At 42.8% G+C, this 26,762-nt stretch overlaps 1 protein-coding gene across 1 annotated transcript in view; it reads left to right on the top strand.

The window, feature by feature from the left end:
- dnai1.2 (dynein, axonemal, intermediate chain 1, paralog 2) overlaps window positions 1-26,762 on the top strand; it is a 240,567-nt gene that overhangs the window by 33,235 nt on the left and 180,570 nt on the right. Inside the window, exons 6-9 of the mRNA XM_067991157.1 lie at window positions 2,909-3,006; window positions 11,058-11,162; window positions 18,026-18,085; window positions 20,614-20,739. Coding sequence (XP_067847258.1) covers window positions 2,909-3,006; window positions 11,058-11,162; window positions 18,026-18,085; window positions 20,614-20,739 — 389 coding nt within the window. The remainder of the gene's footprint in view (window positions 1-2,908; window positions 3,007-11,057; window positions 11,163-18,025; window positions 18,086-20,613; window positions 20,740-26,762) is intronic.

The raw sequence follows: 26,762 nt of genomic DNA, 5'->3' as shown, positions 1-26,762 counted from the left end.
CAGGGCAAGTTGAGAAAGGTTAAAATAGCATACGGGGCCCTGGGCTTTATAAATAGAGGCATACAGTTCAAAAGCAAGGAAGTCATGATGGACCTTTATAAAACATTGGTTCGACCACAACTGGAGGATTGTGTCCAGTTCTGGGCACCGCACTTTAGGAATGATGTGAAGGCCTTAGAGAGGTGCAGAGGAGATTTACTAGAATGATTCCAGGGATGAGGGATTTAAATTACGTGGATCGACTAGAGTAGCTGGGATTGTTCTCCTTGGAACAGAGAAGGTTGAGAGGAGATTTGATAGAGACATTCAAAATCATGAAGGGTCTAGACAGAGTAGATAGAGAGAAACTGTTCCCATTGGTGGAAGGGTCAAGAACCAGAGGACATAGATTTAAAGTGATTGGCAAAATAACCAAAAGTGACAGAGGAAGAACTTTTTTACACAGCGAGTGGTTAGGATCTGGAATGCACTGCCCGAGGACGTGGTAGAGGCAAATTCAAACATGGCCTTCAAAAGGGAACTGGATATGTACTTGAAATGAAAAAATGTGCAGGGCTACGGGGATAGGGCGGGGGAAATGGGACTAGCTGGATTGCTCGTGCATAGAGCCAAAGCGGACTCGATGGGCCGAATGGCCTCCTTCCGTACTGTAACCTTTCTATGATTCTCTGATTCTAACTTCTGTGCTGAATGGCCTGGGTCTGATTTTAAGGTTATGTCCCCTTGTCCTAGACTCCCCCACCAGCAGAAAAAGTTTCTTTCTATCTAACTTAACAATTCCTTTCAAAATTCTAAAAACCTCAATCAAAACACTCCTTAATATTAAATATTCCAGGGCATACAAGCCTAGTTTATGTTATCTCTCCTTATAATATGAACCTTGGAGCTCTGGTAACATTCTGGTGAATCTGTGCTGCACTCCCTCCAAGGCCAATATATCCTTTCTAAGGTGCGGTACCCAGAACTGTACACAGTACTCCAGATGTGGTCTAATGAGGGCTTTATATAGCTGTAGCAAAACTTTGTTCCCTTCATATTCTAACCTCCTGGTTATAAAGGCTAACATTCCATTAGCCTTTTTGATTATTTTTTGCATCTGACTCCTACATTTTAGTGATCTGTGTACATGAAACCCTAAATCTCTTTGGACCACCACTGTTCCTAGCTTTTCACCATTTAAAAAATACTCAGATCTATCCTCTTTTGGTCCAAAATGGATGACCTCACACTTACCTATGTTAAAAACCATCTGCCACAGTTTTGCCCAACCCCTTAATCCATAAAAGTCTCTTTGTAATTTTATGCTCCTATCTATGCTACTTATCATGCCACCAACCTTTGTGTCATTGGCAAACTTTGATACATAGCTCTCTATCGTGTTCTCTAAGTCATTAATAAATACAGTGAATAGTTGAGGCCCCAGCACAGACCCTTGTGGGACACCACTAGTCACTTCCTTCCAATCCGAGTACATACCCATTGTCCCTACTCTCTATTTTCTGCTGCCTAACCAATCTTCCAACCAGGTCAATAGTTTGCCTTCAATTCCATGAGCTTTAATTTTAGCTAACAGTCTCTTATGTGGAACCTTATCAAATGCCTTCTGGAAGTCCACATGAACTACATCCATAGATATTTCCCTGTCTACTGCTTTAGTTACTTCCTCAAAAAATTCAATTAGGTTCGTTAGACATGACTTATGCTTTACAAATCCATGTTGGCTCTCTAATCAGCTCAAATTTCTCTAAGTGCTCAATCACCTATCCTTAATTATAGATTCCAATAACTTCCCACAACAGGTATATAAATTCCTGTTTTTTCTCTCTTACCTTTCTTAAATAATGGAGTTACTTTTGCAATTTCCCAATCTAAAGGGACAATTCCTGAATCGAGAGAGCTTTGGAAGATTATGACTAAAGCATCTGCAATTTCCTCACCTACCCTGGGGTGGAAACCATCAAGTCCTGGGGATTTGTCAGTCTTTAGTGTCATTATTTTTTCTAACACTGTCTTCTTGCTTGCATTAACTTTAGTGAGTTCTAGTCTTTGATTCATTATTAGTTTCCCTGGAATGTCAGGTATATTATCCCCTTCCTCTACTGCGAAGATTGACACAAAGTAATTATTCAACAAGTCTGCCATTTCCTTATTTTCATTTGCAATATTACCCGCATCCGTTTTTAAAGGGCCCACATTACCCTTGACTACCCTTTTTCTTCTAATATAATTGTAAAAATGTTTTGTGTTAATCTTGATAATCTTGCAAGTTTCTTTTCGTACTCCTTTTTGCAGCTCTTACTATCTTTTTGTCTTTCTTTGCCGTTCTTTATATCTCTCCCAGTCCCCTGGATCTATGAATATTATGTGCTGCCTGAGACAATGCCCATTTCTAGCCCATGCCTATTGATTTCCAAAACCATAGTATTTCCACAATTTATGTATGTTTTGTTTAGTTATTTTCTTTCATTTTGCTTAATCTCCCTCTGGCTGATATGCAGGTGGATGGGCCTGCTCCCAGGTTTCTGCTATTGCAACTCTGCACTGGCTGCTGAGAGGTGTAAAAAGCAGCCTGGGGTGGCTCTTCGTCTAAATTTCCTTTCCCTCACTAGTGTAATGAAGCTGAATTCAGAAATTCAGTGATGTGGGGAACCCCAGGTACAAACCACCACACTGTGATGCCACAGAACCATTGCAAATTCAAAATTGATATTAAAAACATAAATGCATTAATACAATTTCAAAAATGTATACACAAGGTTTTGAGTTTGAATTCTTTTCTTGGCTGACATTTACATGGGGTTTGGCTGAGGCTGTGCATTTTATAGCTTTAGCTTGAGTATTTGAGGGAATGGAAAGATTAATTTTAGTCCATGCACAATATTACAGCCTTTCCTATTCCATTACCTAGAGAGTGAACCCGGAGAAGTCGCCACACCAGTTGAAATCACTATAACCGAAAGTGGGGAGAAAATAGATACTGAAGAGGACGATCTCCCTGATGCAAAGGTACAAATGTGTAATTTGAACAACTGATTTTCACACACACACATTGAATATGATTATGATCATTCACATTCAGTGGCATTAGACCACATCCTGAGGCTTCAGAGAGCTGGGTAATGACCAGCTACAATGTCTAAGAAAAATAAAGTGAGTAGTAGAAATTCCTGGAAATTTCTTGGATTTTGCCTTTGTATGGACACTGAGAAATAACCTCCTCCCCAACTCGCTACAGAATGTACTAGTCAGCATTCCCCAGAGATTCTGGCAGTTTGCATCTCTCAACTGTTAATTTTTCAGATGCTTGGCTCAGTGGTTGTACTCTCGTCTGAGTCAGAAGGTCATGGTTTCAAGCCCCACTGCAGAGACTTAAGCACATAATCCAGGCTGACGTTTCAGTGCCATACTGAGGGAGAGCTGCTCTGGCGGAGGTGCCATATTTGGATGAGACGTTAAACTGAGGCCCTGTCTGCCCTTTCTGGTGGATGTAAAAGATTCCGTGACACTATTCAAATAAGCGCAGGGGAGTTTTCCTGGTGTCCTGGCCAATATTTATCCCTCAACAAACACAACTAATAAAACAGATTGACTGGTCATGTATCTCATTGCTGTTTATGAGACCTTCTGTGTTCAAATTGGCATTTCCCTAAATTACAATAGTGACTACACTTCAAAAAGTACTTCATTGGCTTTAAAGCACTTTGGGATGTCCTGAGGTCATGAAAGAGGCTTTCCTTTCCTTTTATGGCTTACCATAGTAATTGCAAACATTTCCTGGATGTCCAGTTTCCTTTGAAACAATTGAAGGGGATTGGTTCATTGCCATTTGTAATGAATTTCATTGTTTCACAATTATGTACTTATAATTGCTCTCAGGTCACATTTGATTTCAACTTACAAATATTCACATTTTAAGTTTTTCATATTTTCACAGTATACTGGTTCAGGTGGATGTGAAAAGGCCCATGGCACTATTTGAAGAAGAGCAGGGGAGTTGTCCTGGTGTTCTGGCCAACATTTATCCCTCATCATAAGGTCAGAAATGGGGATGTTCGCTGATGATTGCACAGTGTTCAGTTCCATTCGCAACCCCTCAAATGATGAAACAGTCCGAGCCCGCATGCAGCAAGACCTGGACAACATCCAGGCTTGGGCTCATAAGTGGCAAGTAACATTCACGCCAGATAAGTGCCAGGCAATGACCATCTCCAACAAGAGAGAGTCTAACCACCTCCCCATGACATTCAACGGCATTACCATCGCCGAATCCCCCACCATCAACATCCTGGGGGTCACCATTGACCAGAAACTTAACTGGACCAGCCATATAAATACTGTGGCCACAAGAGCAGGTCAGAGGCTGGGTATTCTGCGGCGAGTGACACAACTCCTGACTCCCCAAAGCCTTTCCACCATCTACAAGGCACAAGTCAGGAGTGTGATGGAATACTCTCTACTTGCTTGGATGAGTGCAGCTCCAACAACACTCAAGAAGCTCAACACCATCCAAGATAAAGCAGCCCACTTGATTGGCACCCCATCCACCACCCTAAACATTCACTCCCTTCACCACCGGTGCACAGTGGCTGCAATGTGTACCATCCACAGCAACTCGCCAAGGCTTCTTCGACAGCACCTCCCAAACCCGCGACCTCTACCACCGAGAAGGACAAGAGCAGCAGGCACATGGGAACAACACCACCTGCACGTTCCCCTCCAAGTCACACGCCATCCCGACTTGGAAATATATCGCCGTTCCTTCATCGTCGCTGGGTCAAAATCCTGGAACTCCCTTCCTAACAGCACTGTGGGAGAACCGTCACCACACGGACTGCAGCAGTTTAAGAAGGCGGCTCACCACCACCTTCTCAAGGGCAATTAGGGATGGGCCACAAATGCCGGCCTCGCCAGCAACGCTCACATCCCATGAACGAATAAAAAAAACCAACAAAGTGACAACACTTCCAAAAGTACTCCATTGGCTGTGAAGGGCTTTGGGACATCCTGAGGACATGAAAGACACTATTTAAGTTCAAGTCTTTCTTTCTTCTTTCATGCTGATTATTACTTATTAAGCTATTACTATACAGGTACTCTTCCAGCCTACTCCTTAGCATGGTTTCCATTATTTTACCCAGTATTAACATGAGGCTAATGGCCCTGTAGTTTGATTGGCAATTTGTTTCCTTTTTTAAATATAAGTGACAACAACAGCAGCTTGCATTCATGTGGTGCCTTTGGTGTTCAAAAACATCTGAAAGAGCTTTACAGAGTGAAGAAATTAAAAGGAATGAATATCAAGTTATGGTGGGAGACTTAGGAATGGTGATCAAAAATTTGGTTGATAAGTGGATTTTAGGAAGGCTTTTAGAGATGGAGAGTAAAGTTAGAAGGGTTTAAATGGGAATTCTGCCACTGATGGTGGGACAAAGTGGGGAGGGGCACAGAAGGCATGTTAGAGCACCAAAGAATAAGGGAGAGAATATAAAGCAGGAAGAGGCTGCACTGATAGAGTGGGAAAAGCCTGTGCATAAATTTGAAAATGAGATGAGAATTTTAAATTGACTGGTCCCAGCAGTTCCTGGGATGAGAACAAGTACACCAAATTAACATGGTGCTGCCGAACATCCGTGCCGCTACAGACACATCTCTGGCACCCGTCTTGCTGCCATGGAATCCTGCCTGCCATTCTGTGAGATGGTACCCAGACCTCCCCACTCATGGAGACTTCATGGAGTCCTCCTCTAAGCCCCCTGTATAAGGGTGCTCATCCAGAATCTTTGATTACTGTAGCCAGTGCCCCAAAACATAGTTAAATATCCCAAGGTGCTTCACAAAAGTGGAAGAGAGTGGCCACCAAGCAAGAGTTGGGAGAACAGTCTGGTGAGACCTTACAAAGCAAAGATAGATTAGAAATGAGGCAGTAATTAGAAAAAGCAGAAGAGTTGTGAAAGAATTTTTTTTTAAGAGATGGGACGATCACAGAGGTTTTGAAGTAAGAGGAAGCAATGCTTGTGGATGGAGAACTTTTTACGCTGTTAACAAGCATTGGGCCAAAGAGAGGTGGCTGAGTAATAAAGAGTTGGAGGGGGTTGGGGACAGGAGTTTGTGAGATGAGGAGCAGGAGATAATGAGGGGAGTTTGATAAGGTAAGTTAAGTTAAGACTAAAATAAGATAAGTTTGAGACCTTACCTGGTGTACTGTGCACAGTTTTGGTCTCCTTCTCTAAGAAAGGATATCCTTGCCTTAGAGGTGTGCAACGAAGGTTCACTAAATTAATTCCTGGGATGAAAGGGTTATCCTATGAGGAGAGGTTGAGTAGAATGGCCTATACTCTTTGGAGTTTAGAAGAATGAGAGGTGATCTCTTGAAACATATAAGATTCTGAGGGGTCTTGACAAGGTCGATGCTGAGAGGTTGTTTCACCTGGCTGGAGAGTCTAGAACTAGAGGGCATAGTCACAGGATAAGGGGTCGGCCATTTAAGACTGAAATGAGGAGGAATTTCTTCACTCAGAGGGTGTGAATCTTTGGAATTCTCCACCCCAGAAGGCTGTGGATGCTGAGTCGTTGAGTATATTCAAGGCTGAGATAGATAGATTTTTGGACTCTAAGGGAATCAAGGGATATGGGGATCAGGCAAGAAAGTGGAGTTGAGGTCGAAGATCAGCCATGATCTGATTGAATGGCGGAGCAGGCTCAAGGGGCCGCATGGCCTAATCCTGCTCCTATTTCTTATGTTCTTATGAAAAGCTATAGAGTGCTTTGGGGTTGGGCTAGGAAAGGATTGCAGGAGGAGGAGACTGTAGCAGCCAAGAGGATAGCCTCAGTTTTGGAAGCAAAGAAATCTATGAACTTCTCACATATGGTACTAAAAGTAAGGATGGATGGGAAGGGGTGAGCCGGAAGCATGCAGTTGTGGCGGAGAAGAGGTTGTCCTTACTCACCTGGATGATCCTAAAGTTGTAACAGGATTTGACTGCGGAGGGGGAGAGGTGGCATCGCTTGAAGTGGGAAAGCCAAATCTGATGGTTGTCCATTCATGTGCCATGTGTACTTTAGCCCGCAGTGCTCAGATTTGAGGATGCATAGGTGGAAGTTGTAACACAAGGAACACTAGCGATAGGAGACCATGAGGGATTTGGTGTGGATGAGGGCATCAAAAGCAGAATTGACATAGCTGTGAAACAGGTATAGAGAAGCAGTAATATTGTGGTGGGTGGAGGGCCAGAGAAAGGGGAGTGGGGAGTTAGAATACTAACGAGGGGACTGGGAGAAGTTTTTTTTCAATAGGCAAAGAGGAGAGTTAGAGTGGGTAAGGAGATGTGACTGGTAAGGGTGATAACAAAGTGATCAACGATAGCTTTGTCAATAATCACGACCTTGGAAGTGGCAAGGCCTCCAGTGATGGTGATGTTGAGGGGATGGCTTTGTGTGTGTGTGTGTTTGTAGAGTTGATATGCAGGGTGAGCTTTAGTAAAGAAAAGAGAGTGGAGAACGCAGATAATGGGATGAGGGAATTTAAATGCAGGTTGAAATCAATGAGGAAACGGGGTTTTCGCCACACTTGCGGCAAAGTTACAGCGGCAGAGCGGGATCACCTCTGAGGAATCGCCCAGCTTTTGAAGGACAATATAGAGTGGGCTGGCAATAGCAGATCTGCTGAGGGATTCTGGTGGGATTCGAATAGAAATATAGATGGCTAGAAGGTAGGGAAAATTAACCGCAGAAAAGGAAAGCCATCGTTTTGTCCAGAAAGGACCAGTGACATGGCCAGATCAAAGGTTCCTGGTGTTCTTCTATTTAATTGGTTGAAAAATTAGTTGTTTTTCACTCAATCAGACATTAACATTTGAAAATATGGGTGCAGCATGGACACAGGGCCTGAGGCATAACAATATTTCAATATTTAAACTTAAATAAAAATACAGAAGAATTGTGAAATAATTCAGAACAATGTAAAATTTCATGTTAACATAGTAAATGTAGAAGAAAAGAGACTAGGGACGAAGGGTAAAAGGAATAATATGGAAGACACAGAAAGCAGATCCTACCCCTGAGTAGAATTTCCGCAGTGTTCTGAAATGTTTAAGAAAAATAGCTAACCCAAGGAGCACAGAATGAGATGCTGGCCCTTATAAGAGTTAACTAAACCAACCTGGAATATTAGAGTAGAAATAACTTGCTGATATTAGCAGATGAACACTTAATGTGAAAGTATGATATTCCTCTGTCCATCATTTCAATGGAGGCGTTAACCTGGTTTATTTAAAAGTTGTATTTAAAATAGGGGACAAAGGAATGCCATAAAAACATGTTGAAAGAAAGAAAGAACTTGCATGTTAAAAGAAAGAACCTTATCACACCTTCAAGACATCCCAGATCACTTTATATCTGATGAATTACTTTTGAAGTGAAGTTACTGTTTTTATGTCAGCAAATGTGGCTGCCGGTTTGTACATAGCTGGTGCTCACTAACAGCAAATGAATGAATGACCTGACAATGGTCCCAAAAATCTGAGGGTCTTCCACTACATTCCAACCGTCATTGGAGTGTGACAGAAGGTCCATGTATTAGGACAGGATCGAGATACGGCAGGTCTCATTGTAAGTTTCCTTGGGGGTCCGTTTGTGGAGTAACCTCTACTAGCCCAAACATTGTCCCCTATGTTAGATGGGACTCTCAGGCCCCTGGTTTCCTTGACCCCAACCTGGGATCCACCAGGAGGCCTGTATGCCTGGTAAAAAGAGACTTACAGGTTTTCTGGCTGCCTGTGGTTTTAGGCCTGTATCTTGGCTGGACTAGTGAAGAATTCTGGCAGCATTTGGGTCTGATCAGCCCCTTTTACAATGGGGCTCATAAATCCTTTTAAAATAAGTCCTATTTAAGTACAATTAGGGGATTCAGAGCGGCGCGGAACCCCCAGTTTTACATAGATAGGACAACTCCACCCCCCCCACCCCCCACCCCCGCTTCTGACTCTGGATACTTCAGCAGGGTCAGGAGCAGAGGTTCCTAGTGGGCAGATCGCAGCACTTCTGCTGGGATCAAAGGCCTGTAGATGTTGGGGCCCAATTTGTTTTAGCTGGTTTTGCTTGAGCAGAGAAAACACAATGGAAACTCCCTTATGCTTCTTGAAATATTGCCTTGGGATCTTTTATATCCATTTGAGCAGGCAGATGTAGCCTTGGTTTGACATCTCATCTGAAAGACAGCGGGGGTAATTTTAACCCCCAAGAATGGGTGGGTTGGGGGCAGTGAAAGGTTAAAATAACAGCTCTTTGGAGCGGGATCGCATCCCGGCTCCATCGTGCCCATTTCTGGGTTTAACCCAGGCAGGTTTGTATGCGTGTGCACAGGAAGTCCCGTCCCCACATAAAGCCAGTGGGCCGATAGTTAAAGGGGCAATGTATCTCATTGAGACAATTGTAAACAATTTTACAACACCAAGTTATAGTCCAACGATTTTATTTTTAATCCCACAAGTTTTCGGGGGCTTTCCCCTTCCTCAGGCAGTGCCTGAGGAAGGGGAAAGCCCCCGAAAGCTTGTGGGATTAAAAATAAAATCGTTGGACTATAACTTGGTGTTGTAAAATTGTTTACAATTGTTAACCCCAGTCCATCACCGGCATCTCCACCTCATTGTGACACTTCATTCTTTGTGTATTGGAAAATTTAAAGGAATTTAACCTTACCTGTTTGGGTTTCCCATTGCTATTCACATCAGGTAAAAGCAGCTGGGAAGGGCCGGATCCATGTGGTGAGTGCCTTTATTGCACTGCTTGTGGGCGCGGAGGAGCAGGAGTGCTTCATCCAGGCCCAACATGCTCACCTAGCCGACAAGACACCCGCGATCGGCCGACTCCTGTCCCATCCACACACACACCCCCCCCCACACCAGTGGATCCCCCCTCCAGTGCTGGAACCCCCGACCCCCCATGGTGGACCCCACCCCTCCTTCAGATGGTGGCCCCCCCATGACCTCCGATTCTTCACCCGACTTCCGATCTCGTCTTCCGATCTCTAATCTCTTCGAGCGACCTCTGATCTCCAAGTGCCAGCATCAGACACCCCCGATCTCCACATCCCGGCCCTCGATCCTCTCCCCGCCCCCCCCGATCCTCTCCCGGCACCCCCCCCATCTTCTCCCCACCCCCCCATCTTCTCCCCGGCCCCCGATCCTCTCCCCATGCCCCCCTCCATTTTCTCCCCGCCACCCCCCATCTTCTCCTTGTCACCCTCAATCTTCTCCCCGCGGGGGGGCAATTAAAGCTGGCGGGATGATAGTTAAAGAGCCAAATGTATGTCATTGAGGTACTAAAGGCACTTTACTTGTGACAGATTACATACTTAGAATGATTTTTAACTTACCTGATTCACGCGTGGACCAGGCAAAAAGAAACGAAATAAAGTACATCAAAAACCATTGCATGATATTAAAACACAAAATCAATTTACCTTTCCACCCTGCTCCGATATCCGATGTCTCAGTCTCTGATCTCCCCCTCTTCACCCCCCCATGTCCACCCGATCTCCCCCTCTTCAACCCCGATCTCCCCCTCTTCACCCCGATCTTCTACTCTCCGCCCCCGATCTTCCACTCTTCCCCCCCCACCCCCCGCGATCTTCTGTTCCAGCGCCAAATGACGTCTTGCTCTCTCTCTTTCTCTCCCCCCACCTCGCGTTGCAGCTCCTGATGGTAGCCAGCCTGTCAATCAGGCTGGCTGCCAGGCCCGAAACCCGGAGAGCACGTTAATCATCGCCAATCATGATGCATGATGCGATCGCATCAGAAACAGTAAGTTTTGTTTATGCGGGTTTGCCACGCAGGAGGTTTCACCCTCCTGCTGCCAACCCGTCACGTTTTCAAAATTGAGCCCTAGGAGTCAGCCTACATTATGGCAGAATTGTAATTATTTTTCATTTTTTTACAAATTGCTTCTAATCAAAGAAATCCATAGGATTTTAATATCTAACCTAATCAAATGATTCTATTGCATAAACTTGTGGCTGAAATGCAGTCATTTTATGCATTACGTTATCTGTTATTTTGCAGGCAAATGAAGAGGAAGAAGAAATAAGACCCAAACAGGAACGGAAGGTCCCCAACCAGTTCAACTTCAGTGAGAGAGCTTCTCAGACTTTCAACAACCCTATGAGAGTAAGCCAGTACATCTTGTTCATAGAGCACCCGATTTTAATGCTCCTGCCTGGCGGAAACAGGCCAGACCTGCTGGGAGTTGGATTGCGGGGTCAAAGAAGGGAAGGATTGGGTACATAATACTCCTGGCTACAAGGGGCACAATTTTCATATGTCGGCGGGAAGAGTCCGGGGGGGGGGGGTTGTTTTGCGGGCGCCAAACCTGGAAAGAATGTAGGCGGATCACAACCCTAATGAGGCCAATCAAAGCCTCTTCCGGGTTCCGCGCTTGGCAGCCAGCCTGATTGACAGGCTGGCTGCTGACAGGAGCTGCACATCCGAAGGGGTGGGGAAGTGAGAAAGAGAAAGAGAGAGACCTCATCAGCAGTTAGGATAGAGATTAATGGAGGGGGGGAGGGAACAAATATTAGAGTGGAGACATCGGACATCGGGATCAGAGGGCAGATTTCGGACATCGGGATCAGAGGGCAAACATCGGATATTAGGATCAGAGTTGGGTGGGGCGGGGTCCAGGCAACATTGTTTTTTTAAGATATGTTTATTTAATTTGTTTGCAATGGGAAATGTAATTTTATTTAATTTACATACTTTATTTTTCACTGATCCGGCCCTTCCCGCCTGGTTTTACCAGGCATGAATCGGAAGCTGTGGGAAAGCCGCCCAGGCAACGTTAAAATCTTTTTAACTATCCAATACACAAACAATAAATTACCTTAAGTACCTCGATGAAGTACATTTATCCCTTTAATTATCAGCCCGCCAGATTTAATTGGGGGCGGGACTTCCTGGTGACTGCTGTACTTACGCACACAGATTTGCCTGCGTCTCATTCAAAAATGTGCGGGTTCCAGTTGGGATGTCTGTCCGCTCCCAAAAACAGCGCTTTTGATTGCCCCTCCCACCCCAACCCACACTTTTTTCCCTTTTAAAACCGTGCCGACGGTATTTAGGAAACATAGAGAAGGAAAAAAAGGAGAGGGGGTGGCAGTTTCGATCAAAGAAACTATTATCGAACTGGAAAGGGATGATGTAATTGAGGGGTCAAAAACAGAATCTATTTGGTTAGAATTAAGGAATAATAGAGCTATTACACCACTGGATGTATACTATGGGCCACTAAATAGTGGGAAGGAGATAGAAGAGAATATTTGCAGGCAAATTACAGAAAGATGCAAAAACTATACAGTAGTGATAATGGGGGATTTCAATTATCCCAATATAGACTAAGACAGTAATAATGTAAAGGGCAAAGAGGAGGAAGAATTCCTGAAATGTGTTCAGGAGAACTTTCTGGAACAATGTGTTTCCAACCCAACCAGGAAAGAAACAGTGCAGGATCTAGTTCTGGGGAATGAAGTGGGGGAGCATTTGGAGACCAATGATCATAATGTCATTAGATTTAGAATAGTTATGGAAAAGGACAAGGAACAATCAAATGAGAAAATACTTAACTGGAGGAGGGCAAATTTCAGTCAGTTAAAAAGGGATCTTGTCCAGGTGGATTGGAGTCAAAAATTTATAGGCAAAACTATAATTGAACAATGGGAGTTCCGCGACCGGTGGGGACCGCAGGGATTGAAGTGCAATATCGACACCTGTAATAAAATAATTATTTGAATCTGGTTTTGTTTGATTCATTTTTGATCAGTCAAGATGATATGGGTTAAGACCCATGTGCCTAATCCTCTACCTCCCTTTTAAGGGGATTAGACCAAAAAATAAACAAAAAACAATGGGAGGCCTTCAAGGAGGAATGGTTCGGGAACAGAGTAGACACATTCTTATGAGGTGGAAAGGAAGGGCAATCAAAGCTAGAGCTCCCTGGATGACTAAAGATATAGGGATTAAAATGAAACAGAAAAAGGAGGCTTATGATGAATGTCAGGTTCATAATACAGTAGAGAACCAGGCTGAACACAGAAAGTACAGAGAAGATCTAAAAAAGGGAATAAAAGGGGTAAAGAGAGATTATGAGAATAGATTAGTGGCTAACATAAAAGGGACCCCAAAAGTCTTCTTTAAACATATAAATAGTAAAAGGGTAGTCAAAGGAAGGGTGGGACTGATCAGGGACAAATATGGAAATCTTCTTGTAGAGGCAGAGGGCATGGCTGAGGTACTAAATGAATACTTCACGTCCGTCTTCACTAGAGAAGAGTATGCTGCTGTTTTAGCAGTAAAGGAGGAGGTAGTAGTGATATTGGATAGGATAAAAATAGATAAAGAAGAGGTACTTAAAAGATTTGCAGTGCTCAAAGTAGAAAAGTCATCTGGTCCAGATGGGATGCTTCCCAGGTTACTGAGGGAAGTAAGAGTGGAAATTCCGGAGGCTCTGCCCATAGTCTTCCAATCCTCCTTAGTTATGGGGATGTTGCCAAAAGACTGGAGGATTTCAAATATTACACCCCTCTTCACAAAAGGGGACAGGAATAAACCCGGCAATTACAGGCCTGTCAGCCTAACGTTGGTGGTGAGGAAACTTTTAGAGACAATAATCCAGGACAAAATTAATTGGCACTTGGAAAAGTATGGGCTAATAAATGAAAGTCAGCATGGATTTGTTAAAGGAAAATCATGTTTGACTAACTTGATTGAGTTCTTTGATGAAGTAACGGAGAGGGTTGATGAGGGTAGTGTGGTTGATGTGTATATGGAACTTTCAAAAGTGATTTGATAAGGTACCATATAATAGACTTGTTAGCAAAATTAAAGCCCATGGGATTAAAGGGACAGTAGCAGCGTGGATAGAAAATTTCCTAAGGGACAAAAAGCAGAGAGTAGTGGCGAACAGTTATTTTTCAGACTGGAGGGAAGTATACAGTGGTGTTCCCCATGGGTCAGTATTAGGCCACTGCTCTTTTTGATATATATTAATGACCTGGACTTGAGTATAGAGGATATAATTTCAAAGTTTGCAGATACACGAAACTTGGAAATGTAGTAAACAACGTGGAGGATAGTAACAGACTTCAGGAGGATGTAGACAGACTGGTGAAATGGGCAGACACATGGCAGATGAAATTTAACGCAGAGAAGTATGAAGTGATACATTTTGGTAGGAAGAATGAGAAGAGGCAATATAAACAAAATGGTACAATTTTAAAGGGGGTGCAGGAGCAGAGAGTCCAGGGGGTGCACATGCATAAATCTTTGAAGGTAGCAGGACAAGTTGAGAAGGCTGTTAAAAAAGCATATTGGATCCTGGGTTTTATTTATAGAAGCATAGAGTACAAAAACAAGGAAATTATGCTAAACCTTTATAAAACACTGTTTAGTCCTCAGCTGGAGAATTGTGTTCAATTCTGGGCACCATACTTTAGGAAGGATGTCAAGGCTTTAGAGAGGGTGGAGAGGAGGTTTACTAGAATGGCACCAGGGATGAGGGACTTCAATTATATGGAGAGACTGGAGAAGCTGGGGTTGTTCTCCTTAGAACAGAGAAGTTTAAGGGGAGATTTGACAGAGGTGTTCAAAATCATGAAGGATTTTGATAGAGTAAATAAGGAGAAACTGCTTCCAGTGGCAGCAGGGTCGGTAACCAGAGGACACAGATTTACGGCAATCGGCAGAAGAGCCAGAGGCGACATGAAGAAACATTTTTTCATGCAGCGAGTTGTAATAATCTGGAATGCACTGCCTGAAAGGGTGGTGGAAACAGATTCAGTAGTAACTTTCAAAAGGGAATTGGATAAATACTTGAAAGGAGATTATTTACAGGGCTATGGGGAAAGAGCAGGGGAATAGGACTCTTTCAAAGAGCCGGCACAGGCATGATGGGCCGAATGGCCTCCTCCTGTGCTGTATCTACCATGATACTAAGAGACCCAGCAGGTAAGTTTGAAAAATATAGCTCCTCCTGGCCCCACAAGGAAGCTTTGAGCCTCCCTTACCTCGGGCTCCCCTCCCCCACCTCCTGATCGCGGCCAGAAAGCAGCCCCTGATGCAGCTGGCAATCTAAAGGGACAATTCCTGAATTGAGAGAGCTTTGGAAGAATATGGCTTAAGCATCTGCAATTTCCTTACCTACTTCCTTTAAAATCCTGGGGTGGAAATCATCAGATCCTGGGGATTTGTCAGTCTTTAGTGCCATTATTTTTTCTAATAATGTTTTCTTGCTTGTGTTAATTTTAGTGAAATCCAGTTTTTGATTCATTTTTAGTTTCCCAGGAATGTCAGGTATATCATCCTCTTCCTCTACTGTGAAGACTGACAACAAAGTAATTATTCAACAAGTCTGCCATTTCCTTATTTTCATTTGCTGTAATACCCGCATCTGTTTTTAAAGGGTCCACATTACCCTTGACTACCTTTTTTTCTTCTATTATAATTATAAAAACTTTTTGTGTTAATCTTGATATCCTTCACAAATTTCTTTTCATATTCCTTTTTGCAGCTCTTGCTATCTTTTTTGTCTTCTTTTGCTTTTCTTTATATCTCTCCCAGTTCCCTGGATTTACACTCTTCGTTGCATTTTTGTATGCTCTTTCCGTTATTTTTATATTATCTCTTACCTATTTTGTTGACCATTGTTGTTTTATTTGGTAAGTGGAGCTCTTACTGCTTAGGGGTGTGTACTGGTCCTGTATTAAGCTAAATTCTTTTTTGAACATCTCCCACTGTTCATCTTTAGTTTTATCCGATAACATTCATGACCAGTTAGATAAATGATCCCTTACTGTTAGATTATTAACTAAGTCTGGCTCATTACTCATTACTAAATCTCGTATGGCCTGCCCTCTTGTTGGTTTCTAGAAGATATTGCTCCAGAAAACTATCTTGAATGCACTCAAGAAATTCATTACCTTTCTAATTTGAGCTACTCTGCTCTTCCCAATCTATATTAAAATTAAAGTCTCCCACTAAAATAACTCTACTTTTGCAACAAGCCTCTCTAATCTCTGAATTAATACATCCTGCCACTTCATTGTTGCTATCAGGAGGCCTGTAGACAACTCCCATTACAGTTTTAAGTCCTCTCTTATTTATTCTAATTATAAAGTCTCCGCTGATTGCTTTCCCTTACCCATATCCTATATTACTAATGTTGTAATAGTATTTTTAATCAATAAGGCTACCCCTCTTCCTCTTCCAGTTACCATATCCTTTCTAAAGACCTTATAACCTGGAATATTTAACTCTCAATCATGACCAGCTTGCAGCCATGTCTCAGTAATGGCCATCATGTCATACCTTCTAAGTTGTATTTGAGCCTCTAATTCACTCAATTTATTTCTTGTACTCTGTGCAACTATATAAAACTCTTATTTGGTCAAGAGAACCTAACCTGTCCTTCTGCCCTGATGCTGTTTTTCTCACACCGTTTAACTTAACATGTTCCTTATTTGTCACACCTGCTGTAACTACTTTAGTTATTTTAGTATTCCCTTCACCTGGAGTATCTATATCACTGTTTGAGACCTGAACTCTGCTCTTATCCCTTTTTTTATCTTTAAACTATCATTTTTACTATTGTTTCTGACCCCAACCCTCCCATTTATTAGTTTAAAATCCTTTTTACCACCCCATTTATCTTTTCTGCTAGGACCTTGGTTCCAGCACTGTTCAGGTGCAGCCTGTCCCAAGGGCTCCCTCCTTCCCAGTATTGGTGCCAGTGTCCCATGAAATGGAACCCCTTCTCCCCACACCACTCCTTTAGTCATGTGTTTATCTTCCTGATTTGTTTGTTCCTATGTCAAATAGCATGTGGTTCGGGTAATAATCCTGAGATTACCACCCTTGAGGTCCTGCTTTTTAATTTAGCTCCTAACTTCTGATATCACTTAGCGAGACCTCCTTCCTATCTTCCCTATGTCATTGGTCCCGACATGGACCATGACAAATGGATCTACCCCCTCCCTTTCTAAATTCCTTTTCAGCCGCATTGAGATATTCCTTACCTTGGCACCAGGTAGGCAACGCACCCTTCGTGGCTGCAGAGGATGCTATTTATCCCCCTAATTATTGAATCCCCTATAACTAGTCCATTTCTATTCTGCTCCTCCCCCGTTTGGACAGCCCTCTACCTGGTACCTAGGTCAGCATTGTGGCTGTCTTCCCCCACAGTCTTTCTCCTTAACCTCACAGGTATCAAGTACATTGTACCTGTTGGATAGGACCAGTGTCTGCGGGACCTCCTTCTCTACCTCCCCTAGGTTCCCCTTACCCCACTGACTAACAGTCACACACACCCCTTCCCATACCTGTGCTTTCCTCTAAGGCGTGACTGTACTCTGGAGAAAACGATCCAGAAATCCCTCTCCCTCCCTTTGTGTCGGAATGTTGCCTCCATAACATCCCCCCACACCGAACCTACCTTTCTGCCCAATGTTACGTTGGCCCGAAGCTGGCGGGCTGCAGCATGGCGCACGTTTAGTGCTCTCCAGTGGTATTATAATAAGGTCTAGCCTTCAAAATGAACCTGAACTCCTGCTTCCAGGATCGGGCAGTCGGCCAGCGCACACCACTGGTTGCCCACCCGATAGTAACTATCTCCCCCCTTTCCTCTGTATTTGGAATGATGCGACAATGAGCTTAGCATATGTAATGCACAACTATGCCCTTATTTGGCTCGGTGTCAATTTTTGTCTGATTACGTTTCTGTGAAGCGCCTTGGGAGGGTTTCCTACATTAAAGGCACTATATAAATTCAAGTTTTTGTTGCCCAGCTTGTGCAGGTAACTGAAGTCTGCCCAATCTTCTCATATATGCTGACAATGCCAACCCTGGTGAAGTAGCAGAAGTGCTATTCTGGTTGCAAATAATAAAAATAATTATTTGAGATAGAATAGTCTAGTAGTGCTTCTACGACCAATGGTGCCAGCTTGTTTGACATAACTGCTAAAAATTTAATTTTTTGCCTGCAGGAAAATGGATGCCAGACAGAACCACCTCCAAGAGCAAGTTTTTCATCTACAGCTAATCAGGTGAAAATGTGCATGTATTTCTTTTTACCACAGGTCTTCAATGACTAGCAAATGTGCAAATAGATACAGACATCATTCAGAGAAGATATATGATGGACAGTATTACCGTATGGGAAAATACACCCTGGAATGATGTCCATTTATCTGATTTTGTGCCCTATTGCTGTCAATTGTGTAGCCCATTTCATACTACAAATATATTATGACAAAATTACGTTTTTTTTGTCTATTTTATTGGCTTTTTTTGTCACAGTACCTACAGGGGTAAAATACCAGGTTCACATAATTATAAAACCTTTTGGGATCTTTCTTGCTGCACTATGAGATTTTTCTGCATTTCTATCCTAATTTTTCTAATTTGTTTGGCTACCTTCAGTTATCATTTGTCAGAATTCCAATCCTTCCTACTTATTGTTTCTTTGCATCTTTCAAAGTACATTTGCTTAACCTTTCTTCTAACCATTTCATCAAACCATTGTGGCCTAAGTCTTGCTGTGTTTTTTTAAGCAGAATGAATTTTCTTCATACTGTATAATAGCTTTAATATATTTAATTCTTCTTCTGTTATGTGTGGTTTTCCAATTAATAGTAAGACATTTCTCGTGGCTCCAAAATCAGCTTTTCCAAATTCCGGTTCCAGCACATTGTTGTCCTTGGCCTTAGCTTTGATAACAATATCAAATCCAACAATATGATCTCTAGATCCAAGATGTTTACCAATGTCCAAGTTACTAACCAGCTCGGGTGGATTGCTAAATACCAAATCCAATACAGCCTCTGCTGTAGTAGCCTCCCTCATATGTTGTGTGAGGCAACCATCCATCACTGTCTCAGTGAGTTTCTTTGTTTTCTTACCCCATCTTTCAAATTGTTCCTGATTGGTCTTCTCAATTGAGGAATGTTGAAATCACCCATGATTGGAGTTCCTCAAAGAACTCCCCCTATTGGAGTTCTTTGAGGATGTAACTAATAGAATAGATAAGGGGGAACCAGTGGATGTGGTGTATTTGGATTTTCAGAAGGCTTTTGATAAGGTCCCACACAGGAGGTTGGTGAACAAAGTTAGAGCACATGGAATTGGGAGTAATATACTGGCATGGGTTGAGAATTGGGTAACACACAGAAAACAGAGAGTAGGAATAAATGGGTCATTTTCAGGTTGGCAGACTGTTACTGCAGGCTCCCGCAGGAATTGGTGCTTGGGCCCCAGCTATTCACAATCTATATCAATGATTAGGTTGACGGGACCAAATATAATATTTCCAAGTTTGCTGATGACACAAAACTAGGCTAGAATGTGAGTTGTGAGGAGGATGCAAAGAGGCTTCAAGGGGATATAGAAATGCTAAGTGAGTGGGTAAGAACATGGCAGATGGAATAAAATGAGGAAAAATGTGAAGTTATCCACTTTGGTACGAAAAACAGAAATGTTTTTTTTAAATGGTGAGAGATTGGGAAATGTTGATGTTCAAAGGGACCTGGGTGTCCTTGTGCATGAGTCACTGAAAGCTAACATGCAGGTGCAGCAAGCAATTAGGAAGGCAAATGTTGGCCTTTATTACAAGAGGATTTGAGCACAGGAGTAAAGATGTCTTACTGCAATTATATGGGGCCTTGGTGAGACCACACCTGGAGTATTGTGTACAATTTTGGTCTCCTTACCTAAGAAAGGATATACTTGCCATAGAGGGAGTGCAACGAAAGTTCACCAGACTGATTCGTGGGATGGCGGGATTGTCATATGAGGAGAGATTGAGTAGACTAGGCCTGTTTTTCTCTAGAATTTAGAAGAATGAGAGGTGATCTCATTGCAACATACAAAATTCTTACAGGGCTCGACAGGGTAGATGCAGGGAGGATGTTTCCCCTGGCTGGGGAGTCTAGAACCAGGGGTCACGGTCTCAGAATAAGGGGTAGGCCAATTAGGACTTAGATGAGGAGAAATTTCTTCACTCAGAGGATGGTGAATCTTTGGAATTCTTTACCCCAGAGGGCTGTGGAGGCTCAGTCATTGAGTACAATCAAAACAGAGATCGATAGATTTCTAGTTATTAAAGGCATCAAGGAATAGGGGGATGGTGCAGGAAAATGGCATTGAGGTAGAAGATCAGCCATGATCTTGTTGAATGGCAGAGCAGGCTCGAGGGGCCGGATGGCCTACTCCTGCTCCTATTTCTTATGATCTTATGCTCTTATGATAAGTACCTTATCTGCCCAAACAGCTCCCTATCATCCTACTCGCCTTATATTGGTGGATATAACACTTACCAATTAATAATTTGCTATCTTTGTCATTATTCGGATCTATCCATTTTATTTCAACATTATCCTCTTCTGCTACTGTTTCCTACCTTTCTACAGCTGCTAGACGAATAAAGCAACTCCTCCACTTCTTTTTCTAGACCTGACTTTGTGAAATATTTTATACCTTTTAAGCTCCCTTGGGCATTCTCTGCTGTTAGCTATGTTGCTGAGATGCCAATAATATTAATATTCTCAATAATTGCCTTATATTTTGCTATTTTCAGTGGGAAATCTTTGATGCCTATGAGGAAGAATTAGCAAAACAAATGACCAAGAAAGAGAAACCAAAGGCACTGACTACGAAGAAAGATGAAGAATCAAAGAAAAAATTATCAGCTGTTGAAAGCACGGTAAGTATTCTGTCATATAGCAAGAAGATTATTTTATAAACTTTGTGGTTACTTTTTCTGAGAAGAATGATGCCTTTCCATTGATATTAATGTGATATGGTTGAAAACAGCCTAAAAATCATTAAAGGATACATGAGGTAGATATGCCACTTTGAGACTAATTTACAATCTGGAAATAGCTGATTACTGGCAACTTTACATAAATTATATGTGTGGAGTCTGATTATCATTTAAGAGCAATGTTGAAAATTTCTGTCATACAAGCTAAAAATTCTTAGTGATGGTGGTGGTATAAAATGAAAGAGCAACAAAAAAAAAATTAGAGCCAAGAAGGTATGAACTGTTTCTTGAGGGTCACAATTGTAGCCTCACCCCATTTCAAAGGCAACACAAATTAAATGTACAGACATGATACACTCACTATTAGGAATTAAAAACACAATTTTAACTCAGCGGAAGTCAAGCGGGTGAGGGCTGAGGTGGGCTAGCTGGACAGCATAAGGCCTGGGAGCTTTTAACTCCTGGGCTCGTCTGCATAGTCTCAGTTAGTCTCCCACCCAAAATCAGTGAGAAGCGGCAGCTGGGGGACAGGCGAAAGCAATATGTCGGATGGCAGGAGGCCCCCACCCAAGGACCGAAGGATTGGTCCATGACACTTGGTAAGTCGTGGGCATGTGGTTTGGAAGAGCCTCGTGATTGGGAGATGGAGCAGACCTAGAGCAGGGGAGGCCTGAACTTTCCTTGTGGTACCAAGGAACACAAAAAAAGTCAAAAAAATTTAAAGGACTTACTTATTTGGGGCTCTTCTGGCCCAGGCTCCTTTTCCCACCAGGTTGGCATGGCTGCACAGCTACAATGGCAGGCCTCTGGTTAAAATTATCATTGGACTCCGATGACTTAATTGGAGCCTGATCTGCATATTTAAAGAAGGACCCCACTGGTTTCTGCAGGTGTCCATCCCCCTTACTCAGAAGAGCAGGTTAAAATCGAAAACTGTGGGAAGAAAGCATGACCTTGGCAAGAAGTCCCATGGGCAATTTTAAATGCCATCCCTTAAGTGTTCCTTAAATTAAAAACTAGAGCTTTGCAGTTGGCCCAGTAACTAATGCTCTGCATTCATCCAGGCACTGCCTTGGTAATAAATACTAACCAAGATAGTGGGTAGCTCAGCTCACCTTGCCTGGCTGTAGATAGTCTCATCATGAATTTTCTATTTACTTCACTATGTTTTACCTTTAATAATTGTTATGTTGTCATGGTTATCACATTACTATAAGAATTGTAAACAATTGTAAACAATTTTACAACACCAAGTTATAGTCCAGCAATTTTATTTTAAATTCACAAGCTTTCGGAGGCTTTTATTTAAAATAAAATTGCTGGACTATAACTTGGTGTTGTAAAATTGTTTACAATTGTCAACCCCAGTCCATCACCGGCATCTCCACACCATACTATAAGAATGTTAGAGTTTATAGGAACAAGAAAAGGCCATTAGGCCCAGCAAACCCACCTATTTTTCATGGATCAACTCCTGCTACCTGTCTTCTTGTGTTATCCTTCTATCCATTCTTAGAAAGCCTCTAATTGTCTTCTGAGCCCTTCTGCTTTCTGTTTCAACAGCCTTATTTAGCAACTTATTCCAAATTATATTACCCATTGGGTTAAAAAATTCATTTAAATTCCCTTTGTATTTCTTACTTCCTAATTTTTAGTGATACCTGACATTTGAGCCTCTCACCATAATGAACAGTTTGTTGGATTACTTTTGTCAATCGTCTTCATAATTTTGAAAAATTTAATTAGGTCACCATGAAATGTCCTCTTTCCCACCCCCCCCCCCCCCCAAAAAAAAAAGCTCAACCTCCTTAACCGTTCTTCATAACTTATCTTCCTGAATCCTGGAATCATCTTTGCTTTTTCCCTCTCTATTCTTTAAAGGGTAATAATATTCTTTCCATGACTAGGTGACCAGAACTGCACATTGTACTCCAGATGGGGTCTAACCAGTGGAAAATGCTGAAGAGTGTATATTAATAAAGGGACCTAGAGGTTCAAATACATAATTTCTTAAAAGTGTGTGAGCCAGTAAATAAAGCTATAAAAAAGTCAATAGCATTTTGGGTTTTATGAGCAAATACATGGAGTAGAAGAGCGCAAGGTAATGATAAATTTGTACATAGCAACAGTTACGCTACAGTTAGAGTACTGTTTACTGTTTTGGATGCCTCATTATTGAAAGGAGACTAAAGCCATAGAGAGCATATAGCGTAGATTCATCAGGATGATGCCAGGTTTGAGAAACTATAGTTATGATAAGAGACTTGAGATACTGGGACAATTTCTACTGGATCCAAGAAGACTAAAAGGAGATGTAATAGAGATCTTTACAATTATAAAAGATTTTCTTAGGGTGAATAGGGGAAGACTATTGCCTCTTGTTAGGGAATCAGTGAGAAGTGGTCATCGATGTGGCAGGACTGCAGAGCTTTGATCTGATCCGTTGGTTGTGGAATCGCTAAGCTCTGTCTATAGCATGTTGCTTCTGCTGTTTAGCATGCATGTAGTCCTGTGATGTAACTTCACCAGATTGGCTCCTCATTTTTAGGTATGCCTGGTGCTGCTCCTGGCATGCTCTTCGACACTCCTCATTGAACCAGGGCTGATCCCCTGGTAAAACCAGGTGTGAAGGACTGGATCAGGCAAAAAGGAACTAAATAAATTAATTAAAAAACCATTGCACGAAGTTAAAACAGAAAATCAACCTACCTTTCCACCCTGCTCCGATCTCCACCTCCCCCCCCACCGATGTCCCCCTGATCTGCCCCTCTTCACCCCCCCCATGACCCCCGAGCTTCCCCTCCCCCCAATCTTCCACTCTCCCCCCCCCCCCGATCTTCCATTCCCCCCCCCCCTGATCTTCTATTCCCCCCCCCCCCCCCCCCCCGATCTTCCATTCCTCCCCGATCTTCCGTTCCAGTGCCGGATGACATCTCGCTCTCTTTCTCTCCTCCCCCCCACCACCACCACCGCGTTGCACTTCCTGTCAGCAGCCAGCCTATCAATCAGGCTGGCTGCCGGGCGTGAAACTCGGAAAGAACTTTAATCACCATCAATTACATTGCGATCGCGTCGGCAACGGTAAGTTTTGTTTATTCGGGTTTGCCACGCGCACGTTCACCCGCCCCACTGCCAACCCACCACCATTTCAAAATTGAGCCCATTTAGGGGAACTGATAGGGTAGATAGAGAGAAACTATTTCCATTGGTTGGAGAGTCTAGGACTAGGGGACATAGCCTAAAAATTGGAGCCAGGACTTTCAGGAGTGGAATTAGGAAACACTTCCACACGCAAAGGGTAGTGGAAATTTGGAACTCTTTTCAGCAAATGACAATTGATGCTAGCTCAATTGTTAATTTTAAATCTGAGATTGATAGATTTTTGTTAACCCAAGGTATTAAGGGATATGTAGTTAGGTCACAGATCAGCCAGGTTCTCATTGAAAGGCTCGAGGGGCTAAATGGCCTACTCCTGTTCTTATGTTGCTGGCGGATTTGTGTATTAATAATGGCATGCGTCATTCAGACGCTGTTATTAATGTGGCCTAATATATAATTCTGAATCTATAGAAAATGGACAGTTGGGATATTGTGTGAATTTTCTCCAGGGTTTCTGCCAAAGATACCGCAGCAGATGAGGAAAACTCCCTGGAAATTTTACTCCAAGATCTTTGGCTATGTCTGTATACCGTATGGATCCTGGCTAACATGGTTGCAGCTATGATTGTTCAGAAAGACTTTGGTCCAATACAATTTATAGATTTAACAATGACATTTCAAAAGATTCTGATATCTGTAGAATTCAGAAGATGCAAAAAAGCAATGAAATGCTTAAAAGCAACAGACAGGATGTGTTTCTACAGCAAAGATAATATCAAAAGTCCTTTTTTCTCTTAATGATACCCTAATTTTTCTTTCTTATGCACCATGTGTTCATAGCACATACAATATAGATTGGAAGATAATACAGGTAGGTGATGAGAAATGCACAAATAAAAGGTAATTACAGAAAAGTTTAACACTTGTCGATTGCGCAGGCACAAATTTGTATAGTTTTTTTTAAATAGAAGTCTTGGTGACTTGCCGCAGTGCATCCCCACCATCATTGAGGATGGGGATATTCATATTTAGGGATGGGCAATAAATGCCGGCCTTGCCAGCGACGCCCACATCCCGTGAACGAATATAAAAAAAAATAAAAAAATTCATGGAGTCTCCTCTTCCCATTAGTTGCTTAATTGTCCACCACCATTCAAGACTGGTGGCAGCACTGAAGAACTTTGACCTGATTCACTGGTCGTGGAATCACTTAGCTCTGTCTATGGCATCCTGCTTCCGCATTTTGTCCTGTATTGTAACTTCACCTGGTTCCACCTCATTTTCTTGTGCACCTGGTGCTGCTTCTGGCATGCTCTTCTACACTCCTCATTAAATGAGGTTTGGTCATCTGGCTTGATAGTAATGGAGGAATGAAGGATATGCTGGGCTATAAGGTTACCGACTGTTATGGAATACAATTCTGCTGCTGCTAATGGCCGATAACGCCTCATGGATGCCCAGTGTTTTAAAAAAAAAACTGGATAGCCATGTGGTGAAGGAAAGAATACTAGACCTTGATCTTTAGTTGCTTCCAAACTTTTGTTCACAGAGTTTCCTCTTCCACACCACCACACCCGAGCTAAGCTCTCCTATAAAAAGGATCCAAGAGAGTCCCCAATCGATGCCCACCACCTGAATACAATTAACCCCAATTGATACAAATTATACAATTAACACCCAGTTCTGAACTTTTAGATCGGATCTTAATCCATCCCAATTAGTACAGTGGTAATGCTACACAATACGATGGAAAGTATTCTCAGTGTGAAGACAGGATTTGGTCTCCACGAGGAGATAATGCAAATGAGGGGCCTAACGCCAGTTAGTTCTTAACACCTGTTAGTTCGCACTGAGCTTGCCAGCACCAGGAAAACCAGGCCTGCATGTGGCCTAACAGGCAGTGTTCAGGCCGCAACCAACAAGGTAAGTTGTAAAAATATGCTTACCTGAATGTGGAGCTGGGAGGAGCAGAATTCTGAATCGCTGTGGATTTCTAGGTGCAAATTTGTATAGTTTTTTTTTAAATAGACGTCTTGGTGACTTGCCACAGTGCATCCCCGCCATCATTGAGGATGGGGATATTCATGGAGCCTCCTCTTCCCATTTGTTGCTTAATTGTCTACCACCATTCATGACTGGTGGCAGCACTGAAGAAATACACACAAATAGTGGGGGCGATTTTAACTCAGGGCAGGATCGGTACGTGGGGGGCCCGAAGCGGGCTACACACCCTGAAGTCATAAAGGAAGTGAGTACTGCCTGAATTTAACATCTGGATCTCATTTAAATTTTAAAAATCTATCTTCCGCCCAAAGACAACGGGAATGATGTCAGGATCAGTGGGTGGGCGTGGGAATATGGTAGCCAGATGCTGATAGGGAACCAAAGGAACAGCCACCGGCATAAGGCAAGTGTTGGGGGAGTTGCCGAGCCGGTACCAGTCCGGGAGGAGGGAAAGGCAAGGCCGGGGCTGGGGAGGCCAAGGGCTCCTTGTGGGGCTTGGGGAAGCACTTCTACTTCTCCAGGCCCACAAAGATTCCACATAAAAGTAATCCTGCCTTGGTAGAGCTGTCATGGTCAGCTGCATGCGAGCCTGTCGAATCCGTGAGTTGAAATGGGGTTGCAGTGATTTCAGTACTGGTCTATTCAGATCTAATTATATCAATAGTGAATTTAATAGTTTATGTCCTGTCTGGTAGAATATTATGGCTATTAGATAAACCCAGTCAGTGGACTAGAAATTTGGCTGTGTAGCGCCCGTTTTTCAGGTGCTACACAGCCTCCTAAGGTCCGAAAATGGCATCCGGAATGTGCGCATGCGCTTCTAGCATGACGTGCGCTGGATGCCATCTTGGTAAAAGTGT

Source organism: Heptranchias perlo, chromosome 1 (genome assembly GCF_035084215.1).
Source record: "Heptranchias perlo isolate sHepPer1 chromosome 1, sHepPer1.hap1, whole genome shotgun sequence".
In the NCBI taxonomy this organism is placed as follows: Eukaryota; Metazoa; Chordata; class Chondrichthyes; order Hexanchiformes; family Hexanchidae; genus Heptranchias; species Heptranchias perlo.
The sequence above is the reverse complement of the archived record's forward strand: the minus strand, read 5'-3'. Positions and strand labels throughout refer to the sequence as shown.